Genomic DNA, 27,255 nt, shown 5'->3' on the forward strand with positions numbered 1-27,255 from the left:
CATTTGGTAACTTTTACTTTTCAAAATAGTATTTCGGCCAGAATTATCCTTTTTCTTACCAATGCGGATGTTATATGAAGTTGATTGCACAAGCCATTATTAATTCTGCAATTGTTAACGTTGAGAAATCCCGGTAGATGTTTTAGTGCTCCATAAATGTTAAGTAACAGTAGTTGCACTTTCTAGTGGAAATTCCAACTATGTCAAGGCAGATTTCTGGATGGCTGCAGTTTTTCTAACCATCTTGATAGTCTTTACTGTTCATACATGAAATGATTCTTTGCTAAAGTACTAAAATAAAAAAAAGTTGAAAATATTCCTTAATGTGAAGAAAATCATCAGTTAATGGCATTCATTGTGCCCCTATTAATATAACAAGATTGATAAATTATTTAAGGGGTATTTTCCCCCTCTGTGAGAGACTGGCATAAAAAGACTTCTGAAATTTTAACGAGAAATTTTAAACTTTTTTTTAGGTAAAATACATATTTTCTGACAAAACTGGCACTCTGACCTGCAATGTAATGCAGTTTAAGAAGTGCACCATAGCTGGAGTTGCTTATGGGTGAGTTTTTTTTTTCCCTTTAATTAGAATGTGAAACACACATTTAATAAATGCTAATAGTTCGGTGTGTTTTGAGAATTCTTATTAGGGGAAATTTTTTTTTTAACATAAAAAGCCCCTGTTTTGACTGCAGCATACATGTATGTTTTGTGTTATAGTTTGAAGTTGTTTTTCATTTGGAATTACCTATGAGGTGGAGGTTCTACCCAGTAGTATTTCCAAGTTTAGAGTTGCTAAAGGTCTCTATCTGGCTCTGGTCATGAAGTAAAAATACAGTTCCCTCTACATTGCCATAGAGTTAGAGTACAATGTCGTAATAACATGCAGAGTGTCCAGTTTTCAAGTTAAAATACTGTTGTTTCTCTGATAGTTATCCCTTTAGTTTGTTTTTTCTTATACCATCTCTCCTCTTTGCAGTCACAGAGCAATCTAAATTTCTGATGGTGGGAAGGAGGTAGGAACACGAAACTCTTAAATCTAGGTTGTAACGAGTACCCTCAGAAACTTTTATCATGCTCCTGATGTCCTTTAGAATATGCTTGTTAAGAACCCTTTTATTTCTTTTTTGGAGTTATGTTTACCTAAATCGTTCAAAAGCCTTCTTTTTGAAATACCTTTTTAGGATAATGTGAGAAAATTAATCTGTACATTTCCTAAAAGGACGTGATCAAAAGGTGAAACTTTCCTTGGTTGGAGTGACCTTGACCATGACTATTATCAAATTTTCCAATTATCTTTATCTGTAAGTGAGACTGGGAAATACTGATCCCTTAGCCTTTGAAGCAAGGGCACTTGCGTTTGGGTTTTCTGGTGTGTACTCTTCCCCACTCCAAACCATAAGCGAGTATAAAAATAATGTATTGAATTTTGAAAATACCTTAATTAAAATTATAAATAAATAACCATTTGGTAAAAAATTCTAAAAGCAAATGGTTACTCCAACAAGGGTCTACAAAGAGTAGATGGAGGCAGATATCCTTATTCTTTGGGTTAGCAGAGAGTGTGACTAAAATGGACTTCAAACTGTGTGTGTAAATGAAGCCGAAAAGACATTTGATTGAATGGCTTTTTCACACTTGCCAAGACGGGATGTTAATTTAAGAAGCACACTTACTGTTTCCAGGGCTGCATGCCATTTTGCATCTTTCCTCTTTATCTGAAACTCCCCCACCTCCCCTAGAAAAGGCTGTCCTTACTCCTCCCCGCCAATAGCTACCAGCCTTGTAATTTGGTTAGCTGCTGTGGAGGGGGTGATGCAGACACACTTTTTGACGTCATGCGTATTTGACAACCACAAGAGAAGGAAAGGCCTATTGTGATTCTTTTTATTATATATTTGTTGTATATATACAACAGATTTATGAAGATTGTTTTTACAGAAATTCTGCATTGACAAGTGAATTTGAGAGCGGTCTGTTTGATACTTGACATCCTTTTTTTATTTTGCCAGTTTCCAATTGAACAAGCAAGTTCCTTCAAATGATCAAATATTGATTGTGAAATCAGAACAGAAAGCTAGAATGAGATCTAGCCTCTCTCCTGCATTTTTCCAAGTTTTTTTCTTCTTCTTGCAACAAGCCCTTAAACACTTCCGGGCAGTAGTTCTAAAGAATAGTGTTCCTTCTGTATCTATTGGTGATATTATCATTAACAACCATTATATGATAGGGTGGGCTTGAGATTGGTAAATATTAAAGTAGTATTAAGCGTTAAAAACTGTCATCATTTATATTAAGTTTCCAGGAAAACAAATTTCCTCTTGGGCAAATAACATCTCTTAATATTGAGGTGCAGCCATGAGACATGACCTCTAGCCTCGGCTTTGTCACTCATCTACCATGTAACTATCAATAATTCCTTTCAAATATTCCAAACTCCTTAAAATGAGGATAGTGAGATAAGATGATCTCTAAAGTTGTTTTCCAGGTATAAAATTCTAGATATAAAAAAAACATACATGAGAGACTATGGACTCTGAGAAACAAACTGAGGGTTCTAGAGGGGAGGGGCATGGGGAGTGGGGTAGCCCGGTGATGGGTATTAAAGAGGGCACGGTCTGCATGGAGCACTGGGTATTATACGCAAACAATGAATCATGGAACACTACATCAGAAACTAATGATGTAATGTACGGTGACATAATAAAATAAAATTAATAAAAATAAAAGCATGTTTTATTAGAAATAAAAGGTGTTCCTTTGTTTGCAAATCTTAACTATATAGACAGAAATACATTTCTTTCTTGGGTGATATATCATGTTTTTGAAAATACCAGAAGCCTTGCTGAGTGAAGCGAGTTGTTAAACTGCTTCCAGTAATCATGTAGTGTTGTGTATGTGCGTTTAGGATCCTTAACCCTGATTTTTTATCAACATCCCCTCCCCCAAACATTCGGATGGACATTTGGAATGTCAGCATTGTATTGTAGAGAGTGGTTGATACAGGAAGTTGTTGATACAGGAGACTTCAGATGCTTAGGTGTTTACAGTAAGAGACACACCACTATTCGTTAATTCCACCAAACTCAGCAAGACAAGTAATTACTGTCAACCATCTTTCTGTGGGAATTTCCTCTGGCCACTCTTGGGTTATCGGAAGCCAGACAGGGTAGTAATATGGTTTTGCAATCCCCATTTGCACTGTAGCAGTGTTAACACTTGTTTAATATGGGGAACTATTATGCACACGAACCTTCAACTCTAACAGAAGAAAGCATGGTGTTTATCCCCCCAGGATAAACCAGGATAAAGGAGAACACCCCACATTTTCATAAACTAACACATGCTTTTGGGGTTAAAAATTCAGAACTGATCCTTGTTCAACATTTTTTAAGAAGTAAGATAAAGCCTAGTTTTACCCTAGGTAGAGTCAGAGGTGAGTTCTGTTGGCTTTTATGGGTTTGAGAACAAGACTTGAAGTGTCTTCATTTTTGCCTAGTATTCCTTAGGTTTGTAAGAAGATAATATTTAGCATTTAAAACAATGCTTCAAAATTTAATCTTGGTGATTTTTCCCTCATTTCACATAACCATTGCCCGAATTGGATTCATAATGGGCAACAAAATAAAGATTTGTACAAAATTAGCAGCGATGATTATTTTGTAGAGTTCAACTTTGTCAGAGATACTACTGTGTTTAAACTTACTAGTTTGTTTCATTAGATCTTTCTTTGATTAAACGTAAATTGATGTCATTTGTAAATTTAACTTATTACAAACTAGAAACTCTACTGTTAAAGTATCATTTCAGCAAATTCCTTCCTGTAGGAAATGAGTCAGTTTTATCAAAGTAAATGGAATACCAGGAATGGGTAAGGAGGCTTTTATGTTCACTGGCTAGGACTCTCAATACAGTGAATAAATATAATAGGCTATAATCCTAAGTGTAATCTTTGTTGGCAATTTGGACCTTATTTAGAATGAGGTGATGAGCTGGGCAAAGCTTTACACAGTACAGTCTTAAAGTTAAAAAAAAAAAAAAATTCTAGTAAGCCAACTAAAGAGTGATTTTTGTTGTGTTGGTCATTTAATCAAACATTTCATTGACATTTTCCCTGTAAGTAAAAGATGAATTTTCTTAAAAGCAATCTCTATGTATATATGAATATGATATATGAACCACTTAACATGACCATATTTTGTTTAGTAATATGTTTGCTGAAAGGATCAGTACTTCAAACTGAGAAGAGATGCATCACAAGAAACCTCACAATTACCATAAAATTTAGCCCCGAGGTCTAGATTATAACCAACAAATTTATCTTACTGCCCACCATGGTAAGAGCTGGGTAAACACCATTCTTTTGTTTATTTATATGCTTCAACAAATATTTTTATCTCCTTCTGTGTATGTGGCACTTTGTTAAATGATGGGATTGTAATGATCAGCAAAGTTCACATGGTTTCTGCCCTCCTAAAATTTATAGTCTAATTGGGGGTTAATGGATGTTAATTAAGTAATCAAAGATAAAACACAGTACAGAGGTCCACGTGAGTCTGTGATGGGGATTTGATCAAATCAGGCAGGTCAGGGACTGCTCTTAAGAAAGTGATGCTTGAGCTGAGACGTAAGAATGGGTTTGATTAAGTGAAGAACTTCCCAGGCAGATACAGCAGTATGGACATGCACACAAAGGCAAATGACCAGAGAGCACATATACACCAGAGCTGCCCCAGCAGCAGTCCTGGGGAAACTCATGCAGACAGGTGCAGTAACAGGTGTGTGGGTCTCCTGCTGCTCATCACATTCTGAATAGCATTTGCCAGGGCTAGACCCCACCCAGGAGAAAGGACCCTGAGCCTTGAGCTTTGCGTCTTTTAAGCTATATGACTTGAGATGCACTTGCCCCTCCCCTGATGTGAGATCGGGTACTGCCGTCCAACTTGGCAGATCCTTAGCACAGTGTTTTTGCTTGGGTAGCACTGGCCCTCCGCTGGTACAGTCCGGGGTGGGAGGGAGGGGGGTGCGGCTAGAGTCCAAGCCTTGAGGTTGATCAGAAGTGATTGCCTTCAGCGCTGGGCTGCAGTCAGTTTCTACAGAGTTTTGCAATAGGTCATCATTTTTTCTGGGAGTCCAGCCCACAGGTGGCTTGGTTAGCCCTTCCTCTCAAGCATCAACAAAAGTCATTTGGTACAAGAGAGAATAGTGAGTAGAGGGGACTGCCTTCATTGGGACTAAAGACAGTGGATACTGTCCTGGAGGCGGTTTCATGCTTTGGAGGTGGAAGAGGTGCCTTCAAATGATGAGGCTTGTGTCATAGCCAGTTTGGTGGAAGGCTAGAGGGAGTGGGATGGACACTGAGGGAGTGAAAGGACTTCACTGAAAACTCTGTCAGAAACAATGAATGACTCTACGTTTACATTACTGAACTCTGCATTTTTTAAACTCTATTGATAGCTAATAAATTTATTTATTTATTTTTTATATATTTATTTATTCATGAGAGACAGAGAGAGAGAGAGAAGCAGAGGGAGAAGAAGGCTCCCAAGGAGCAGGGAACCCGATGCGGGACTCGATCCCAGGACCCTGGGATCACGACCTGAGCTGAAGGCAGACGCTTAACCGTCTGAGCCACCCAGGCGCCCCACTAATAAATTTAATTTAAAGAAAAAATATTGAACAGTCATATATAGTGAAAGAAATGAGAGATAAGAAAAGGTTTTCTGGCTGCTAGGAGAGTATATCTTAAATTTTCCCACCAGACACACACACACACACAAAATGGTAATTATGTGACAGATGGAGGTGTTAGCTCACACTGTGGGGGTAATCATATCACAGTATATAAGTGTATCAAGTCATCATGTTGTATACCTTAAACTTGTGCAGTGTTATACATCAATTATATCTCAACAAAGCTGGAAAAAATTTCAACAATAAAAAGAAAAATAGAATAAATACATAAAGAAAAGAAAATCTGCTCTGCCATGTATCTTCTGACTGAATACATGAGTGGCTCGTTGAAACAAAAGCTATATACATCAGTCAGACTTTTCCCGTTGCTCAAATGAGCTAAAGGATGAAATTAAAATTATTGATGAATGTGTTCTCTGTTTGAGATACCAAATGGCTCAATGAGTGATTATAGTTTAAGTGAAAAATTTTGAGGATCAGTTAATCTTTTAAAATGTGGTTCCTTTTAATTATAGAAATGTAATTAACTTTTACTTTAATATACTTGTTTAAAGACCCATTACTCTATGGTAGTCAAATTTATTTCTAAGATGTACTTGGCAAATTTTGTCAGTGATAGTTTGTTCCTAGGTATTAGTATGTTTGTTTCATTAAAACACTTTATTCTGATGATATAATATGTAATTAATTTTCCATTGGTTTTAGCATGTATTTAAACCTCTAGGTTAAAATATTTCTTAGTGAATATTGAATTCTAGGAATAAAATGAGTAAATTCCATGGTCAAGAGGCAAGTTGGCTATCCTGTTATAGAATAATTTTGTAAACCTGCTCAGTTACCATAAATTGTGTTCTACTTACTATACTAACTGCCATTCTTTCAGAATCAACTAAAAGTTCATTTTCTTAACTTTTTCAATATCCATCTTTCAGTACTTCCTTTATTCATGCTTTTGTTTCCAGCCTTTCTGTGATGATTTTGTCCTCTCTTTCTGCCCCTCCTCTTGCTTTCTGAAGCCATGTCCCTGAACCTGAGGATTATGGCTGTTCTCCTGATGAATGGTAAGCTGCATGGACCTTTCTGTCTCATTGATTCCTTTAAAAGGTTTGCATTTTATTGCTTTGATAAACACATTTCACTACTTTTGGGGGGGGAAGCATTATTGATCAGGTAGGATAAGGGCTATAAAGAATCTATTTCTTGAAATCCAGTGAATATCCTTGATTTCCTATTGCATAACCTTTAGTCATTTTACAAACATTAGGTTTAATGGTTAGGCTTGCTAGAGTTTTACATTATGTATCTATAATAAAGTCTGTAATGATCAACTTGGGGTCCCTGGGCTGTGAACTAGCTAAGATTTGTTAGAGCTCAAGAAGTTTTATGTTTTATAGCTCAGCACTGCCACCTTCTGCAGCAATTTATATACTCTACAGAGCCACAAAAAGATGCTACTGAAACCTACCCAGAAGTGGAAATTTCCTTTACATCTCTTTTCATTAGTTTAGTAAATCTATTTGGGGGCTAGAAAATGAACATTTTTAAAAATAAATGTCTGGAACAAATGTTGGAAGACTATGCTACCAAGGACTAAAGTTAACTGGAATATAAATAATTATAGAATTATTAAAGATGGCATTTTAATTTCCATATTTTTGAGGGGGTTTGTTTGTTTTCCCTTAAAATCCCCCCTCCATGGATTTACATTTTGATTTAGAACTGTATAAGTTTATTTTGATATTCTCTAACTCATCATGATTTGGTGGCCAATGAAACTTCAGAAAACAGATTCTTTTAATGCTGGTAACTATAGAACACATTATGGCTTTAAAAGTGGTTATATTTTTATTTTCAGGTTATACATTTGTTTTATGATTTGGCCACATTTCCAATATGCATGGAAGTCCAATAACATCATTTAATATTTTTCAACTTGAATTTTATTTCAATAAAGTGGAGATTTGATAACAATTTGCAGCAAAACTCACACCTATAATAATGACAGAGGCAGCTGTTTGATTCGTGTGGTAACTGATGAGTCATCACATTTAAGCTCATTGCTTGGAGCATCATCCAGCTTCGACACCTACACACAACTGAATGATTTTTAGCATTTTTAAAAATATTCCAAAGCTTCTTACTGCTGATGGATAATTCAAGTTTAATGCAGTAGCTATTCCCTTTTATTTAATCCTTCAAGAATGTAGTAAAATTTTGTGACTATTTTTTTCTGTAACATTAATATAATTCTATTAATTGTAAATACTGTTCATTAGTATAGAATTAATACATGATTTTTCTAAGAGAACTCTTATTCTTAAGAGAAGGAAATTACCTTTAGCATATTTTCATTAAGAGTGAATGAAAATGTAAAAAATCGTTGTTTATTTACTCGGGTCATTTAAAATATCCTACTTTCTATAGAGATTGTTTTGTGACTTCTACCACCTTTGGAAAGAGAGGATATTATATTATCTAGTTAAGATCTCTTTGTAAAACACCCTTTTGGAAAATACTACTTGAGCTTCTGTTCTGTCCTGGCCATCTGCCATGGTCAAAGATGCAGACTTTGGATTCTGGCCACCCAAGTTCACATCCTGATCCTACTTGTGACCTTGAAAAAGTTACCTAATCTCTCTGCCTGCCTGTCTTCCTCTGGTAGAATGTGGACATCATAGGGAGGTTGTGAAGATTGAGTTCTGTTTTTATTTTTATTATTTTTTTAAGATTTATTTATTTGAGAGAGTGTGTGTGCATGTGAGCAAGGGGGCGGGGCAGGCAGAGGGAGAGGGAGAGAGACTCTCAAGCAGGCTCCATGCTGAGCACAGAGCCCAACTCGGGGCAATCCTGACAACCCCGAGATCATGACCTGAGCTGAAACCAAGAGTCCCATGCTCAACCAACTGTGCCACCCAGGTGCCCCGAGTGAGTTCCATTTTTAAAGTGCTTAGAATAGTGTCTAGACATAGTATACTCACAGAGAGTGTTAGCTTTGGTGTCTCTCACTCAATCCTCGTGATATATTTGAAGAGTTGTGATTGACATGACCATATTAAAATTGGTGAAATTTAGGCAAAGAAGCTAATAAGTAACTTGTCCCAAAGTACTCAACCAGGAAACATGAAAGCCAGATTATAAAGTAGGTGCTGGTCACTTTATGTCCTACAGATCTTAAAGAACTTTATATGCTTTTAGAGCACAAAATACCTTTACCATTTCAGTCATTTTTTTTTTCTTAAGGTAGCAAGAGCAGGTACAGTTTAACTGACTTGAGAAAAATTAGCACAGGGAGCAAAATTTTGCACATTCATACATCTGGCATCTCCCCGAACCCCTCATCCAGTTGATTTCATTTTGCCAAGGAAACCAAGATCAAAAGTGTGATCCTGAAAAGAAAAAAAGAAGAAGAAGGAAAAAAAAAAGTGAGATACTGGTTGAATCCTATGCTGTAGGCATATGACCACATCTTCATGGTGCTGGTCTTCAGGGATAAATTAGAGAGTATAGATGACTGTATAAATCCAAAATCAAAGTTCATGCCTGTCTGTCAGCAGCTTCACATTTCAGTGTGAAGTTCATTAAATTCCATACATAAAACCTGTAGCCTATATACATTTTACTGCCCTACCGAACCATATTCACCACAAAAATGTCAAGATTAAAAAACATATAATATTTAACACTTAAATGTGTACAGATTATTTTATATTTAGTGGAATTTGAAGGCAAACTTGTGATACTCTCTTGAGAGTATTTTCAAACATACCCTCTTGACATTAAAGATAATTGGATGATGGCTGTAGCTTTACTCGCTTAAATATATTAGTATAAAATAGTTTACAGAGATAAGATCATTCCCCAACCAGTAGCTACTTACTCCAAAATTGATATGGTTTTCTTGTTATTGCCAACTACCCATAAGCTAACATATAACCTTACAGATTCATTCTTTCCTATTAAAAATCTACCATTGGAAAAAAGATCTGCTTATTCTCAGCATCTGTGTAGCCCTTAAGATGTGATTGTTTTCAGGGGCGCCTGGGTGGCTCAGTCGGTTAAGCGTCTGCCTTCTGCTCAGGTCATGATCCCAGAGTCCTGGGATCGAGTCCCGCATCAGGCTCCCTGCTCGGCGGGGAGCCTGCTTCTTCTCCCTCTGCCCTGCCGCTCCTCCTGCTTGTGCGCTTGCTCTCCCTCTCTCTCTCTATTTCCCTCTCCCTCTGTCCCTCTGACAAATAAATAAAAGAAAATCTTTAAAAAATAATAAAAAAATAAAATAAAATAAAAAGATGTGATTGTTTTCAGCTATATATTTCCATAGCCATTTTTTTCTTTTGCTTACTAATGCTTACTGTGGGAAATTTCAAGCATAAACAAAAGTAGACAGATTACTCTTTCACTTACTTCCATAATACGCACCCAAATCCAATGTCATCTATACCTCTCCCTCACCATTATTTTGAAGCCAATCCCAGATAACATATTTGTTTTTCTTAACTATTTAATATAAAGTCCATACTGTTCTGATATATTTTTTGAAGTTAATGCTAGTGATGATGATTCTCCAAAAAGGATTTCCTTAATGTGTTCCGTGCTTAGTCATTTCACTGTGGTTTTTAGTATTATCATAGTATCAGTGGATAGTACTATTTTCTGGTCTTATTTATTTTCTCATTTCATCCTGGTCTATAATTATGTATGGAATGAGTGGTATTTATTTTTTCTGCTATAACAGCTAGACTCATGAAAACATCCTTCCAGGTGTGACTGTATAATAATGAGATCTAACGCATCCAAATTAATGTTAGTCTTCAAAGTAGTCACGTTGACAGCTAATTTATTTATTTCAATGATGCAGCCATTTCACAGAATGTTTTTGGAACACCTCTTTTGTAATTGCCTTCAGAAATACTTTGAGCCACACAGAAAAGCAGGTCTTAGGACTTTGGTTAAAACTGATGTCTAACAAAAATATTATTGAATTCGATCACTTGTTTATATTCTTGGACTTGACATGACTCTGAATAACAAAGTCATTCCTAAAAATCAAATCTTCCTCTAAGGGATTTTGATTTGCAACCAGTAGCATCATTTGAAAGCAGGAAGTGCAGATCCTTTCAAAATATGGTGCTTTACAGCCCCACTAAGTTTTACCTTCCAGTGTGAACATGGGTGTAGTATGTGTGTGTGCATAATGTATACATCTATTTTATGTGTAGGCTGTGCATCTATTACAGGTGGCTGACATGGATTTTGTTTCTTGTCTTTAATTTTTAATTTAAATTTGATTTAAGTTCATAATGCATTAGCATGTTGCAAATTCCAAGGGTGTAAAGAGGGGAAGGTTTTTCTCCCTTCCCTGTCTTGGAGAACTCCTCTCCCCTCCCAGAGGCAGGCAGTGTAAACAATTTCAGATGTATCCTTCCAGATCTGTTCTACACATATACATGCATGTGTTTGTTTTCTCTCCTATATTTACAGAAAGTGAACCATACTATACGCCCTGTTTTGTACCAGCTTTTCTTTTCACTGTGCGTCTTTGAGATCAGCCCAAGATCAGAAGAGCTTCCTGTTTTTTGTATAGCATTTGCTATGTGGATGTACCACAATGTTTTAAAGCAACATCCTTCATAGTACTTGAGTTGTTTCTAATCTTTTGCTATTTAAAAAAAAAAAAATGTGCTGCAGGGGCACCTGGGTGGCTCGGTTAGTTGAGCATCTGACTCTTGGTTTTGGCTTCGATCATGATCTCATGGCTCCTGAGATCAAGCCCCGCATTGGGCTCCGTGCTTGGCAGGGAGTCTGCCTCAAGATTCTCTTCCCTCGCCCCCTCCCTCCACTCACGGACGCATGCGTGTTCTCACTCTCTCGCAAATAAATAAATCTTTTTAAAAATGTGCTGCAAAGAATGAATTTGTGCATACAACATTTTGCACCAGGTAGATAGCTAGTATAAATTCCTAGAACTGGAATTACTGGATCAAAGGGATACATGCATTTTAAATTTTGGTAGAAATTGCCTAGTTGTTCTTCTTAGAAGTTTTGCCAATTTTCATACTCAGCAATGGTATGATTTATCTTTTTCATAATCACAACAGCACAGAATTGTCAAATTTATTTCTGCTAAATTGATGCAGTCATTTCTCTCATTATTGGGTAAACTGAAGTTTGTATTTAAAGGCACTCATATTTCCTCATCTCGTAGTTGGGCTGCATTGTTGATCTTTTTCATATTGCTTTCTATGAGTTCTTTCTGTCTTAGGGAAACTAACCTTCATTATATGAATTGGAAAGTTTTTCCCAGTTTTTGTTTGGCTTTTGATTTTGCTTGCAGTAGTTTTTGCTATGCAGAAATGTTTTAGCTGTATACAGTCAGATTTATCTGTTTGTTTTGTTTTCTGGATTATGTGTGATACATAGGCTTTTTCCACTCTTATTTTTTAAATTTTCCCATATCTTAATTATTAAATTGTACATCCATCTGGAGTTTATTTGGTTTAAGGTGAAAAGTATGGATCCAACTGTTTTTTCTTTTTTTCTAATGATTCCTTGGTTGACATGAATTTTGAATTTAAAAAAATTTCAAGGTCCCCATACTGTCATGTATGAAAATAGGTAATACTGATTAAACCATATACATTCTGAATTTTCTGTTAATTTTTAATGTCATGGGGATTCTTCATTTTTTTGTATAGTCAGGAAATAATTATTTACACTGTATCATAGTTTTTAAATTACCCAGCAAGAAGCTGCCATTTATATGGTATTGTGGACTACCTGCTCCTTGTTCTCCTTACCCTTAATGTTACCCTCCCTATCTTATCCCTTCTTGCAAAACACCATCATTTCTTTTGTCTCTTTGTGTGCATAGTGCCTCTTGAAAATTTCTATGGAAAAATCTAACAAAATGTTGGTGTTGGCTTGCATTTGCATAAAATATATATAAAGCTTATTGCGCAGTTTGCAAATTCATAATTTTGTCAACGGATTTTAAATGATCACTTTTACTTTTAATCCAGTTGGTTCTTATTTTGAAATGACACGAGCATCCTAATTTTATCTGTTTACATTTACTAAAAGTGAACATTTTGTAAGATTTTAGAGAGGAGTGGTGAAAGCTCCATGCCTGAGTTATCCAACCCAGGCTATGTGGATTAGCAGATGAGTTGCTTATGGTTTTTATGATCTTGGAAAAGAAGTCACTTTCTGAGTGAAGAGTCCTTATTTAACATTATTCATGGTAGAAGCTTCATTGGTAAATGGAGGGTGGATTGTGTCCATGTAAAGATTTCAGTTGCATATCTAGTGTTATTTGTTATAAATACATTTGAAAGTTATATCTATTATGGTAACTGTGATTTATGAGATAAAAGGGTTTCTGGTGAGATTAATTAGACATATCTTCAGATTTGTGAAGGCTTTTAGTCTGGAATTCTTTGGAAAGAAAATAGACCTCCACATGCAAGATGTTACTGTGATTATTCCTTGACATTTCAATTTATCTAACAAATAAGAGGGAATGTATAACTAAGAACCATTAATGAATACATTTTAATAATAGGGAGACTTTATGGAGCCCCAGTAATAAACTGTTTTTAAGAAATGATAGTATTTGGAGGAGAAATGTATGCGAATTTTTTGAGTTCCCATTGATAAGTCATTTAAAAGATCTTGGATTTTTCCCTCCATTTTTAAAACTAGAGGAAGAGTAATAACGTGTTTATTCTGCCTCCTAGGGATGTTTTGAGAATTCAAAACTACTGCATGCTAATGAAGATGTACTGTTTTACAGTCCTCAATTAATAGATCAAACTACTACATGTAAATAAAGATGTATCTTATTATAAATGGTCTAACTTCCTTCTTTGGTTATATTTCATTGATACTGTGTATGTTTAATTATTTCAGATTCTTTTTTTCTTCAGTGATTTCTCCTTCCTTTCAAACTGCTGGCTTTAAAAATATGAAACTCTTGATATTTGGCACTTTGGCATTGATAATACTCTGTAACTGTAAAAATTATGATCAAAAGCTTTCTGGGCTACAGCTATTTAGTATTGGACACATTATTTTTCCTTGGTGAATTAATTCTAGAATTTTCTTCTATGCACAAAAGCTTAGATGTATATATTTTCACTGAACATTGCAAAGTACACCCTTTGGGTTTGACATTCCCACTTACGTGTTCTATGTTCTTCCTTTTAATCTCAACATTTTGGTATTAAATTGCATGACCATGGGATTCGTCATAGCTAGATTATAGAAGCAATTCTGACTCCATTTATTTCATATGACGTACATAAGTGTTTGCTCATCTGAAGATAGCCCCAACACAAAAAATCCTATACATTTTTATGATTTGTTCTTATATGTGTAGAACAAATGTGATGTATACATAAATATATCAGATATTTCTTATTGATAGATATTGATAAAATATATATAAGGCTTATTGCTCATATTTTTATATTCCATATAATTATGTAATGTTAGTCACTACAAATAAAGATTTCTCATAGCCTAAAGTAAAAGAATTTTTTTTTATAATTACTTTATTCTCAAATTCTAAAAACTTGAAAAAAATTATGGAAATAGAAATTCACCTCTAGGTATTTTAGCAGTGTTGTTACTTTTTTAAAAATCTTTTTAAGCTTCATGTGGCTACAATGTAATTCCACCACTCCAGAAAAATGAGCTGTAAAGTACTATTTTTTTATTACACTGCGGAAGTCTATCACATTTTAGAATGCTTAAAAATAATGTATGGTTCAGTTATGAAATCTATGGCATCTTATCTAGAAATGCAGACTAAATTATATTTAATGTATTAAAGGTTTGCAAGCATAATGATTTACTTAAAAAGTAAGTTACAAATAGATCAGTGGCTTATATAAATGAACCAGGTTTGCTCCATTTTCCCCTTCAGGCAGAGCTCACAGTTCGGAGACGAAAAAACATTTAGTGATTCGTCATTGCTGGAAAACCTCCAAAATAATCATGTAAGCAACATAAAACTATTATCTTTTTGTTAATGAGTGAAAGCTAATGAGTAACTCTCAGTTATCTTCCATGTTTATATATATTTTTTTAGTTTCGTGATCATTTTTGATACTTACCAAAATCTGTTATTGTTAAATCCTTTTTACTTGGCCCACACAAATTCATGGCTGTTAGGAATTTAGTTTTGAAATTCTTGTTAATCAATATTCTGTCTTTTCAAAGTATCTTATATTAAATAATTAATAGAATTCTGTTTGTATAGAACAGCTCACTATTCACCATTTCAGACTATCTGTGGAAATGAATTACGTGCTCAAAATGGTACACCAGTGCCCAATCTATACAAAAAAAACTCCGGAAATTTCCATCCAATGTGACCATTGTACTTATGAAGTTACTGACACTTACTAAAATTCCGTCAGATCAAATGGTATGGCTTCCTAGAGTTTTAACCCCAGAACCTTATCTCATCATCACTTCAAGCTCAATATGTCAAAACTTAAATTCGAACTCATTACCTCAATAAAAGCTCCTTGAGCACAGGTAACTTACTAACCTGTGTCCCTGGGTGGAGTTCTAGCAAGGTGTTCTTACAGGTATTTTTTGTATCCTTTCTTCTTAAGACAGCCTTCTATAGAATATGAGGTTCAGGATCCACAAGACCTAGACCACCTCTTCCCTCTGCATTCTCAGGTTCAAATTGCTCCATCACCTATTTTAATTCTCTTTCTAGGAACTTAAGAGCTGCTTTGGATACCTCCTTTAGGGTCCATCTCTAGCTCTCTAGAATGGCCAAGCCCTTGTCAATAGTGACTTCTGGAATATATCCTAAATGTCTTCTTTACTTCATGCTCACTTTCCCTCCCTAGTCCAGACTGCTAGCGGGCCCTTGCCAGTTTCCCTGTATCCATCTTTGTTCCCCTCCAGTTCTTGTTGCACATGGTAACAGGAATGATGGACATGGACATCAAATCCCCTCACTTACCTGTTTAAAACCTTTCTCTGGGGGCGCCTGGGTGGCTCAGTTGGTTGAGCATCTGCCTTCGGCTTGGGTCATGATCCCAGGGTCGTGAGATTGAGCCCCGAGTCTGGCTCCCTGCTCAGCAGAGAGCCTGCTTCTCCTCCCTCTGCCCCTCCCCACTTTCGTGCTGTCTCTCAAATAAATAAGTAAAATCTTTAAAAAATAAAAAAAAAAATGAAACCTTTCTCTGGCTTCCCTCTTACCTTACAGAGTTACATGGTCAGGCCCCTGCCCAAGTCACCAACCTCACTTGAGCCACTCTTCCTTTCTTTCTCCTCAGGCCATACTGGCTTTTATTTTCTCAAACACACCTCATTCTTTCCTTCTGTAGGATCTTTTCAGTCTTACCTGATTCCTGCTTGATGCAAAGCTCTTGGCTCAGTTCTTCATGAGGCTAAAACCTCAGCTTAAATCTCACATTCTCTTGAGAATAACCACAGAGTGGCCCAAATACATTACATGATGTTTGCACATTCTCTCCTTTATAGTCCTTTCACACCATAAGTAAATATTTGTGTCTTTATCTGTGTTCTGTCTTCCCCACAAGTTATGCTTCACACAGCGGGGACCATGTCTGTTTTGTCTACTGTACTAACCTGAAAAGAGATTTTTCAAATAATGCTGTGATTTATCTTTCCAATCACTCCATTTGTTTTTCGGTTGGTTTGTTTGTTTGTTTGTTTTAGCCTAAGAGCATAGAAGAATATTTTTTATTTAATATTTACCTCCATCAGGAACCAAACAGCAAGATGTTTAATTTAAAAGATCTGGCTTCTGGGGCACCTGGGTGGCTCAGTCTGTTGGGTATCTGACTCTTGATCTCAACTCAGGTCTTGATCTCAGGGTCATGAGTTCTTAAAAAGAAAAAAAAAAAAAGATCTGGCTTGTTTTCTCATATAAACTCAAAGTTCCTTGCAGAAAGGATCCACTTTTATGTCTTCCTCAGGCTGTAAGAATCCATTGCATTGTACACAGCAATAGCTCAACCAATTCTTTCTATTTAGTAAAACATGTATCAGGTTAAGGTTGTCATTTGTGGAGAGAGGAAGGACAAAGCATTACAGAGGAATCCCCTGCCATCATCACCCCAATACAAGATGGTGGAACCCCAGTAAGATCAGATGCCAAAAGTTTAAATCTAATCAGGAATTAGATCCAGATAAATGATCATTTTAGAATTTCTCTCCTATCTTCTGAGAACAGGATTTGATCTACTTTTTTACACTGTGCTCTTTTCATTTGACACACCAAGTTGTTTTGTGTAAATGTTTGGAAAATGAATGAAACAGTGTAAGAATGATTTTAGTTAAAAATATATTTTCTTCATAACAGATACTGGCTTCTTTGTTGTCTATAACCTCACACCTTCAATGCTTAACAGCTATAGTCTTAATAGACATGAAGTAATGTTGCTGTCATTAGTGTCAAAATGTTTAAATGAAAAGGGTTGAATTATGTGTTTATTTCTTACAGCCAACTGCACCTATAATATGTGAATTTCTTACAATGATGGCCATTTGTCACACAGCAGTACCAGAGCGAGAAGGCGATAAGATTATTTATCAAGCAGCATCTCCAGGTACAAAGGAAGGAATTATAATGTATTTTTCCAGTGGAAAATTGTTCTGAAATTTGAGGTTGTCTAGAAAAAAATCAGTTTAATTTGAAAAAGTAAAATAACCAAGTTATGTTTTTTTAGATAATAAAAATGTATTTACTAATTAGAAGAAATGTATTTACTGATTAGAAAAAAACGGAATTAAGTATATATGTTAAAATATATAACCTTATCTACATAATTTTTAGCATATGTCATAAATTGCATGTAAATTTGAATTTAAAAAGTCACACAAAAAGTACTTTTTAATACCCATTAGAGGGTCTCCTCCCTTCTTTGAAAATAACCATTTTGCTTTCCTCTTCTGGAAATGATAATCAAGGAGCTTGTTGTGTATTTATGTGGATGAAGAAAGTTCACCATTTGAAAGGGATGCCGTAAAATATGTATTGGCATGGTTATCAATATTTAATGCCTAGGCTTAATTTTAAACCTATTTTCACTGTAAAATTGGGCAATTTGATGATTGCGAGATTTTGGGAAAGAGGGGCAGGAACATACTTTAAAAAACTTTGCTTTTAAGTGTTTTAACTGTTTCTTGCACCTGTGATCTTGCAGAATGTACCAAATTCCTAAAAAGCAGAAGAAATGTTACATCTCATATTGTTAGGATGGACACTATGCGAATGTTACTTATCCCACACCCTACCCTCAGCAACTAGAAAGTTTGATATAATATGGTGATGAAAGTAATATATAATAAAATAAACATCAGTTCAGTTATATCCATTTCTTTTTTTTTTCTTTTTTTTCCTTTGTCCAAGTTTCTCTTTTTTTAATTTGAGTAGAGTTGACACACACGTGTTACATTAGTTCCAAGTGTACAGTTTCATGCATTTATATCCATTTAAATTGAATCCTCAATTCGTATTTTTCTACATTCAGTGGTTTAGGAGGAAAAGCATAAAACATAAGACAATCTTGTGCATTTATTTTGAGAAACTTTTTTATAGAACATTCTGGACCAAGGGTACATTTAAATTCCTTTCTTAGGTGTGTTGACTAACAGTCAAATATGATTCCTGGTTCCCTACGAGTCTCAGAACCTTAAGATGAGTCTACTCGTTCCTTTGGCATTGTCATATGATTTCAAAAGAAATGGATTTCATCAGGGACCAGAATAAACAGAATTTTAATTCTTTTAAAATTCAATAGAAAAACACAGTAATGTATTTCTGTTGTACTAGGGATAATTATTTTATCTCACCATGTATTTGCTTTCACCTTTTTTCCTAAAACAGATGAGGGAGCGTTGGTCAGAGCAGCTAAGCAACTGAATTTTGTTTTTACTGGAAGAACACCGGACTCAGTGATTATAGATTCAGTAAGTTATTTAGTTTTAAGTCTCTTTTTCATCAAAGTAATAACATGTGCATAACTTCAAAGATAAAATAATATCAAAGGATCATAATAAAATAGAGGTTCCCTACCCCAGAAGAAGCCACTTTATCTCTTTCTTCAGGCATTTATAAATGTCCTATTTTCAAAAACATATGTGATGAATGATATCTGTTTTGATTCTTCCATTTGAACATATCTACTGACTTTGTCTTCTGTTATGTTAAATGAGGATTTCTCTCTCTTGATTCACTATCCCTTCCTGGAATATATATTACTATGTGACTGTATATTATTGTAATTACATTACAGCTTTTAGTGAAACAAGTATTCAGACCTAATTTTTAAAATATGCAAAAGACTTGAACAAATATTTCAAAAAAGAAGATATATGAATGGCCACTGAGCACATGAAAAAAAAAAATCATTAGTCATCAGTGAAATGCAAATTAAAATCACAATGAGATGCTATATACCCACCAAAAAGACTAAAATTAAAAACATTGCAGCACCAAATGTTAATGAGAATATAGAACTAGTGGAGGACCCATGTGTTGTTAGTTGATGTGTAAAATGGCATGAGCCCTTTGGAAAGCCTTTTAGAGTTTTCTAACACAGGTAAACATGCACCTGACCCAGCAATTGTACTCAGTTACCCAGGAGAAGTGAAAGCTTGTGTCCACAAACAGATACCTCATGGAATGTTCACAGCAGCTTTATTTAGAGTAGTCAAACCCTGGCAACAAACCAAACATCCATCAGCAAGAGAAGGGGTAAGCAAATTGTGATACACACTTACAGTGTACTATCGAAACAATAAAGAGGAAGGAATTATGGATTCATCAACAACATGGATAAATCTCAAAAACATTATGTTGAGCAGAAAAAGCTAGACACAAAGGAGTGCATCCTCTGGAGAGCAGACAAAAGTGATTATGGGAGTAGAATTCAGAACAGTGGTTGTCCCAGGGTTAGGGAGCAGATGGATTAGAGGAGAGCAAAAGGAATTTATGGGGTGATGGGAATGTTCTACATCTCGATGAAGGTGGTGGTTACACAGTTTTGTAAACGACACAGTTTCCACCAAACTGTGCATTTAGTGTCTGTGTCCTTTTTGTATATAAGTTGCATTTCACTAAAAAAAATCATGATTTAGTGTTTTTTGTTTTGTTTTGTTTTGTTTTTAATTTTTTTTTTTAAGATTTTATTTATTTGAGAGAGAGAGAATGAGAGACAGAGAGCATGAGAGAAAGGAGGGTCAGAGGGAGAAGCAGACTCCTTGCTGAGCAGGGAGCCCGATGCAGGACTCGATCCCGGGACTCCAGGATCATGACCTGAGCCGAAGGCAGTCGCCCAACCAACTGAGCCACCCAGGCGCCCCATGATTTAGTGTTTGCTATTTTGCCTGCACAAGTATACACAGTTGAACATTGTTGTATTCAGGATTTTTTCCTTTCTTTAATTTTATGTTTCCTAATATAAATTATTTCCTGAAGATAATTTTTCCTTTATTTCCTAAAGATAAGTCCCTTACCTTGTTTTGTTTTTTTTTTCAATTGCTTCATTTTCTTTCTACCTATTAGTGATTGTTCCCGTATCTTCTTAGTACACTCTAAGTCACACCAGGTAATCTGTCAGTTGGCAGTTCTTACCTTGAGACATGCCCATCCATGGCTCTAGAAGTTCACCATTCTTTTCGGTCTATGCCGTCTTTGTTCTAAGGCCTGTTTCTACAACACTGGGAATCCCTTTTGATTTTCTTCTGTTTGGGACTATTTGCTGTGTCTCAAATCTTCTTTCCTAGTGACCTTCCCTGTTTTGACAGAACACATTTCATGTTTGTTTCTTCAGGTTAAACAGTCATTCCGGAAGAAGAAGACACAGTAGTGATAGCCCTCATTAAGTCCAGCTCCTGACTCTTGGGCTCTGAGATGCACTGGTTGATGGGTCACCATTTTGTTCATGGTTGTCATCCTGGAATTGCTTTATCATCTTCCTGAGAACTTTCTTTACTTCTATCCTGTGTTAGATCTTCAATTCCTAAATCCCATGACAAGAATGTTCTTGGTTTACTCTTTTACTTCTGTGGAATACATTTTTTAGTGGCTTTTTGGGAAAAGATACATGGGGAGTAACTTATTTTGTAGTCCTTTCAAGTCTAAACGTTTTCCATGCTACTGTTATACTTAATTGATAGTCCAGATGAATATAGAATTAAGGGATAGAAATTATTTTCCTTAATAATTTTAATTTTTCCACTATTTTCTGGTTTCCAGGACACCTCATTGAGAAATCAGAAGCTATTTTGATTCCACATCTTTTGTGCCTTGCCCCTACCCACTCTCCCACACTCTGGAAGGTTCTAGGATCTTTCTCCCAAGAGTTTGGATATTTCATGGCAGTGTGCCTTAGTGGGAATATTTTTAACCCACTGTACTGAGCACTGGTGGGCCCTTTTCCATTTGGAAAATTCAGTTCTGGAAATTTTTTCTTAAATAATTCCATTTTCCTTCCCTCTTTTTGCCCTGTTCTCTCTCTTCAGAATTCTTGAACTAACCGTTAGCTTTTCACTAATGCTTTTCATGCCTTTGACTTTTTGCTCTGCTTTTTGGAAGTTTACATCAGCTTTATCTTCTTAACTTGCTATTCATGTTTTTTGTTTCTAATTTCTGCTCCCATGTTTTTGGTTTTGAGAAGTTTGTTTTGTTCTTTCAGTATTTCTTTTTAATAGTATCCTGTTCTTGTTTCATGAATGTCATATTCTCTGAGAGAAATAATGATCGTTTTTTGAAATTTTCATTTAAAAAATTTTACAGGCGTTTAACAAAGCACTTAATTAAAAAGCATTTACAAGCCTTTAGTTAAACTATAGTTTTTACCAGAATATAAAATTGTCTCAAACTATCACTGCAGTTGTTTTGCAGTGATTATAGTTTTGGGAAAAGCATGCTTCACCAAAAGTTAAATATCAGCTCTCAGATGTTCTTCTCCAAAGTTTCTCATTTTCCACTTAGGAGAAAAGAGCAGCATTTAATTACTGTAGCCCTTGCATATGGGGTGTGTGATAGACTCTACCAGATTTTTGACACAAATTGCAATATGCAGAATAATAAGGCCAGTCTCCTCCCAAACTACCAAAGAGCAGCAACCAGGGTATAAGTAGTAATCATAAAAACATAAGAATTATTATAAACAGTCTTATTGTTTCACACATTTTTTTCATAGGTCCCCTTAAAAAGCATATCCTGGCTTATGCGGCAATATTTCCAAGGGTGTAAAACACTGCAGAAAAGCTTTATGCCACCAGGAAGCCACAGTAATCAGTTCCAATGTAGAAAAGAAAACACGACATATGACGCATGTGACAGACCACTTCAGTCTGGTGTTGAAACTAATTGCGGAGGCATCCAGGACCCGCCCACCAGCCCCTCGTGCCCGTCAGGAAACCCAAACTGAAACTTCATTGGTCCATGGGAAATTTTGTTTTTGAATTCTTTTTCCTCCAAATTGCTTCTGTCTGTTGGTTTTGGATATCTCTGTTCCATGTTAGTGTCCTTGGATGTCTGTCAATCATTGGTACTCTCGTGGTTAAGAAGAAGGAACTTGAAAGCAGATGTGGTGGTTCAGAGCCTGAGGGGAATATTTGTCTACACTGAGCTCTACTGTAGGGTGGTCTGGGGGGATTCGTTTGGGAAGTCATGGCGTTTGTACCTCTAAGGCTTCTCTTGAGCTTGTTGAATTCCCCAGAGAGTAACTCCCCATTTCTGCCTGGAAAGGTCTGGCTAAGTTGGTTAGGATATTGGGGCCCAGCGTTTAATATATTTAATATGAATATGATAACAATACCATGTCTTCAACTGTGCCAGTCAATTCTAGACAAAAGATTCTTCTAGACCAAAGGAAGGGCCAGTGCTGAGAGCTCTTTTCAAGTGGCTCTTACCCAGTTCTCCCCATTTTAGGCCCCTTTTTTACCTCACAATTCTAGAGCCAACTGCTTTTTCACATCCTTAAACCACTTAAGGATCATATGGTACAAATCAGGTGGGTTCTCAGCTTTTCCCATGACCACTATAGCATTCAGCCTTCTTGGATCTGCTAAGATCCCACTCACTCATCTGTGTTCTAGCTTCCAAATTTCTGGTGCTATTGTCTCTTTTCTTATTTCCCTGCCATTGTAAGCTTCTTTCTTTTTAAAGTGTTTACTATAGTTTTAGTGAGACTTTGGGAAAGACAGAAATTAAATGTGTATGTTCCATCTTCCCTCTTAACCTGAAAGTTAATAAATTCACTTAAAGAGGGTATATTCAGAAGGGATGCTTTGTTTTTGTTATTTTTTACATTAAAACTTCATGCATAGGGTTTATTTCCAAGAAGCCAAAGATACTTCCAACATGGTATAATCATGTATTCCTTTCCTTCATAGCTGGGGCAAGAAGAAAGATATGAATTACTCAATGTTCTGGAATTCACCAGGTAAGACATCTGCTCTGTGATTTGTATCTGTAAGATAAATTTCTACATATGTTTGGTTTTTTTCCCTTTTAAATAACTAGAAAGTAGGCTTTATTTTTTAACTAAATTTGTTTAGAAAAAATATTAATTTAAAATCTGTAGTATAGCTTGTAATTGTCATAGCTGCTGAGAAATCATAAACACCTATCTTCAGAGTATTGCCAGACATGACTCCTGGAGGCAGTGTAAAATTATTTTTGAACAAAGCTGGTATGGGTCACAACTGTGAGGTATAGGACCAGGAGTCTTAGGGCTGGTGATCTGGAAACATCGTTACACTTAGAGGCAGCAGGATTTATGTGTACTGAAGTCGAATAAAGAGTTAGGAACCCAGCAGTCTAATTCTGTGTTCATTGTATCTAACTATCTTTGGGATTTCAGAAACCATATCCATCTCTCTGTTCGGTATAAAACCAGTTACGATTTAGTAGGAAAAAGCAGAAATCAAGGAGGTTATCCTACTTAACTTTATTAAGGTCAAATAGTAGAGACCTTCTAGGAATAATCAGCGATATGTCTAGGAGTTTGGCTTTTTATTTTTGCATGACTACGTTGTTTCTGAACTAATACGCTCTTTTTTTTTTTATTATTCTTATGTTAATCCCCATACATTACATCATTAGTTTTAGATGAAGTGTTCCATGATTCATTGTTTTGAACTAATACGCTCTTAAGGCAAATAGGCCTCCATTAACAGACAGGATAGTCTTTAAAGATTGCATCACCATCGGGCGCCTGGGTGGCTCAGTCGTTAAGCGTCTGCCTTCGGCTCAGGTCATGATCCCAGGGTCCTGGGATCGAGCCCCGCATCGGGCCCCCTGCTCAGCAGGAAGCCTTGTTCTCCCTCTCCCACTCCCCCTACTTGTGTTCCCTCTCTCGCTGTGTATCTCTCTGTCAAATAAACAAATAAAATCTTTAAAAAAAAAAAAAAAGATTGCATCACCATTAACAATAGGACACTTAGGGCCAGGCCACAGGCAGGAAGTAACACTGCTGTTCAAGGAAATAAGTGTTCACTTATCTTCTTGAAGTTTCTCCTACATAAGACAATCTTGTACACTGACTAGAAAAGGCATTTCCTGCAGTATGAAGGTTCCTCAAAAAGTTAAAAATAGAACTACTCTATGATCCAGCAACTGCACTACTAGGTATTTACCCAGGAGATACAAAAATATGGATTCAAAGGGACACATGCACCCTGATGTTTATAGCATCATCAACAATAGGCAGATTATGGAAAGAGCCCAAATGTCCCTCAGCTGATGAATGGATAAAGATGTGGTATATATGCACAATGGAATATTACTCAGCCATCAAAAAGAATGAGATATTGCCATTTGCAATGACATAGATAGAGCTAGAGTATTATGCTAAGTGAAATAAGTCTGTCAGAGAAAGACAAATACCATAGGATTTCACTCATGTGTGGAATTTAAGAAGCAAAGCAAACAATCATAGGGAAAAGAGAGAGGCAAACCAAGAAAAAGACTCTTAACTATAAAGAACAAACTGATGGTTACCAGAGGGGAGGTGGATGGGGGCATGGGTTAAGTAGGCGATGGGGATTAAGGAGGGCACTTGTGATGAGCACTGGGTGATGCATGGAAGTGCTGAATCACTAAATTGTACACCTGAAACTAATATTACACTGTATGTTAACTAACTAGAATTTACATAAAAACTAAAAAAATAATAAAAACACATAACTTACTGGAAAAAAAAAAAAAGAAAAGGCATTTCCTTTTCAGTGCCAGCTTTGGTTGCTATCTTGGTTGGGAGTGACCACATGCCATTGGTTAATATCAGAAATAGTGGGGTCTGTCTAATGTATTATTTAAACACTATTTTCCTTACTTGTATGCACTGAAAGGCTCAAGGGAAAATGCATGAGAAGTTGATGAGTAACTGTAATAGAGTATTTCCAAAATGTATCCCCCACCTTTTTTTTTATGTCGAAGTGGCTGTTTTTCCTAAGTCTACTTGCTTTATACCTGCAAAATATTATAAGTAATATATCAATTAGCATTTGGGTATGTTTGTTTATTAACACACACCCTTGAAGCACCACAAAGAAAAATAAAGCAAGGTTAGGGGTTTAGGGTCTTTCAGGATGCAGTGTTGGGGGTGGGCGTAAGGATGAAAGTGAGAAGAGTGACTATGGAGGTCTTAAAAGAGATTCTGGAAAAAACATTAGTGGTTTGGACTAGGATGATGCTAGCACAAAGAAAGTGAAGTTGATAGAATCCAGATACCTTTTGGAAGAATGTCAGGGGGCCTTTGGGATGGATTGGAGTTAGAAGAAAAGAGGGAGGGGTTGGAGTCTCTGGTGTGAACAGCTGGGTGGGTAGGGGTACCATTTACCCAGATGGCACATACAGAGATAGGAATAGATGTGCAGGATGAGATGTTTGAATTTGTTATGTTTGAGATGCCCGTGAGATACACACATGGAGGTGTCAGAGGTAGGCACTGGATGTGAGGGCCTGGAACACAAAAGAGAAGCCTATGGCTGAGATATAAATGTGGTAGTCATTGGCCTGTAAATGGTCATCAAAGCTACAAAGATGAATTGGATCTCCTGGAAATATAGAGTGAGGGAAACAAGAAAGACTGAGGATTGCACTATGACTAACTCCAACTTCTAAGGGTTGATTAGAAGGACAAGAAGCAAAAGAGACTGCTTTGTAGCTAGAGATGTGGAGGATAAAGAGAGGATAAGACCACAGAGCCAAGAGAAGAGGCTTTTTTTTGAGGTGACAGTGGTCATCTGTGTCAGAGACCCACAGCAAGGTTAGGTGAGCTGAAGGTGGACCATATTTGCTGGATTTAGCCGTTCAGTGGGAGGGTCAGGAGAGAAGCCAGGTGGGAATGATGGGGATGCACTGGGGGTGGGGGGCGCACACAGGGGATGTAAGTAGAGATTGTCGGTGTCTGCAGCAGTTGTTTGGAGTTGAGTCGTGAGGGGGATGAGGCTCGGTGGGAGTGGATTGTTTGGGCTGAGTTTTGTAGGCGAGAGACTCCAACGTGTTTAAGTACTTATGAGAGAGACCCTGTCGAGAAGGGGACAATGCAGACTCAGGGGAGAGCAGCATAACTTTAGGAGTGAAGTTACTGAGAAAGAGAGGGGGTTCACAGCACACGGGAAAGGAAGGTCTCTGAGAGGAAAAGAAACACCCCCTCCGTTGTCAGGAAAAGAGGCAGAGAGGATGGTGACCAGCAGAGAATTGTGTGAATGTGTAGGTGTTAATGGCAGAAAGGATAAGAATTCTTGTCTGAGGCTTCCATAAGGTGAATTGCAAAAATTCCAAGGGTCCGGAGGATGAGGGTGAATTAAAGACTTGGAGAATGGAGAAGGGTTCCAAGTCCTGCAGATGGTGAGAGAGCGAGCTTATTAGAAAGAGGACGGCAGGGAGCATGCAAGTGACAGCATATCATGGATTTCCTAAGCTCTGTGGCAGGGCGACTTTCCTCCAGTCCATCCATCTACTCTGATGCTAAAGAAAGGGTTCCCATTTACCCAGGATTTGGGCATTCTGCCAGGAGAAGAAAAGAGCAGGAAAGTTGGTGAGCTTGGGACCATCTCATTAAAGTTGGAGTAAGAGAGGCACCAAGAAGGGCTGAGACAGAATATAGAATGTGCAATGTCCTTGTGAAGAGGGCCCAGGTAAATGTCTTCCCGAAGTGCAGGGATGGCCGTCGGAGGAACCCACACAGTGGAGATTAGAGATGGAGACACAGAGGACTGAATATTTCTAGATGCCTTGGAAAGAAACTCCTAACTGTATGCTAGGACACCTTATCTTGGCTACTTTATATTGGACTCATTTTCGTTTTTAGCAGAATGTTGCAAGGTAAAACAAATAGATACAGACGCTTGAGAGAAGTCCCTTCCCCCCCTCATTTCTGGAGAGAGTGCTGATACATACTTGGTTCCGAATGAGGCACGTCCTATGCAGGGCTGTGCCAGTTTGTTCTACTCACTGTTACTTGCTGTCTCTGCAGATGCTATATATTTAACTAACATTTTTATATCGCCAACACAAGGTTAAAATGTTTGTGCTCATTAGCTTAG

At 36.7% G+C, this 27,255-nt stretch overlaps 1 protein-coding gene across 1 annotated transcript in view; it reads left to right on the top strand.

Annotated features, from left to right (window-relative positions):
- The window catches only part of ATP8A1 (ATPase phospholipid transporting 8A1), a 185,698-nt gene that overhangs the window by 49,017 nt on the left and 109,426 nt on the right, over positions 1-27,255 (top strand). The window contains exons 14-19 of the mRNA XM_081813165.1: positions 477-565; positions 6,714-6,758; positions 14,621-14,693; positions 17,189-17,294; positions 18,575-18,657; positions 23,095-23,144. Coding sequence (XP_081669291.1) covers positions 477-565; positions 6,714-6,758; positions 14,621-14,693; positions 17,189-17,294; positions 18,575-18,657; positions 23,095-23,144 — 446 coding nt within the window. The remainder of the gene's footprint in view (positions 1-476; positions 566-6,713; positions 6,759-14,620; positions 14,694-17,188; positions 17,295-18,574; positions 18,658-23,094; positions 23,145-27,255) is intronic.

The sequence above is a fragment of the Leptonychotes weddellii genome, chromosome 2 (assembly GCF_054177405.1).
Source record: "Leptonychotes weddellii isolate Sample4059 chromosome 2, ASM5417740v2, whole genome shotgun sequence".
In the NCBI taxonomy this organism is placed as follows: Eukaryota; Metazoa; Chordata; class Mammalia; order Carnivora; family Phocidae; genus Leptonychotes; species Leptonychotes weddellii.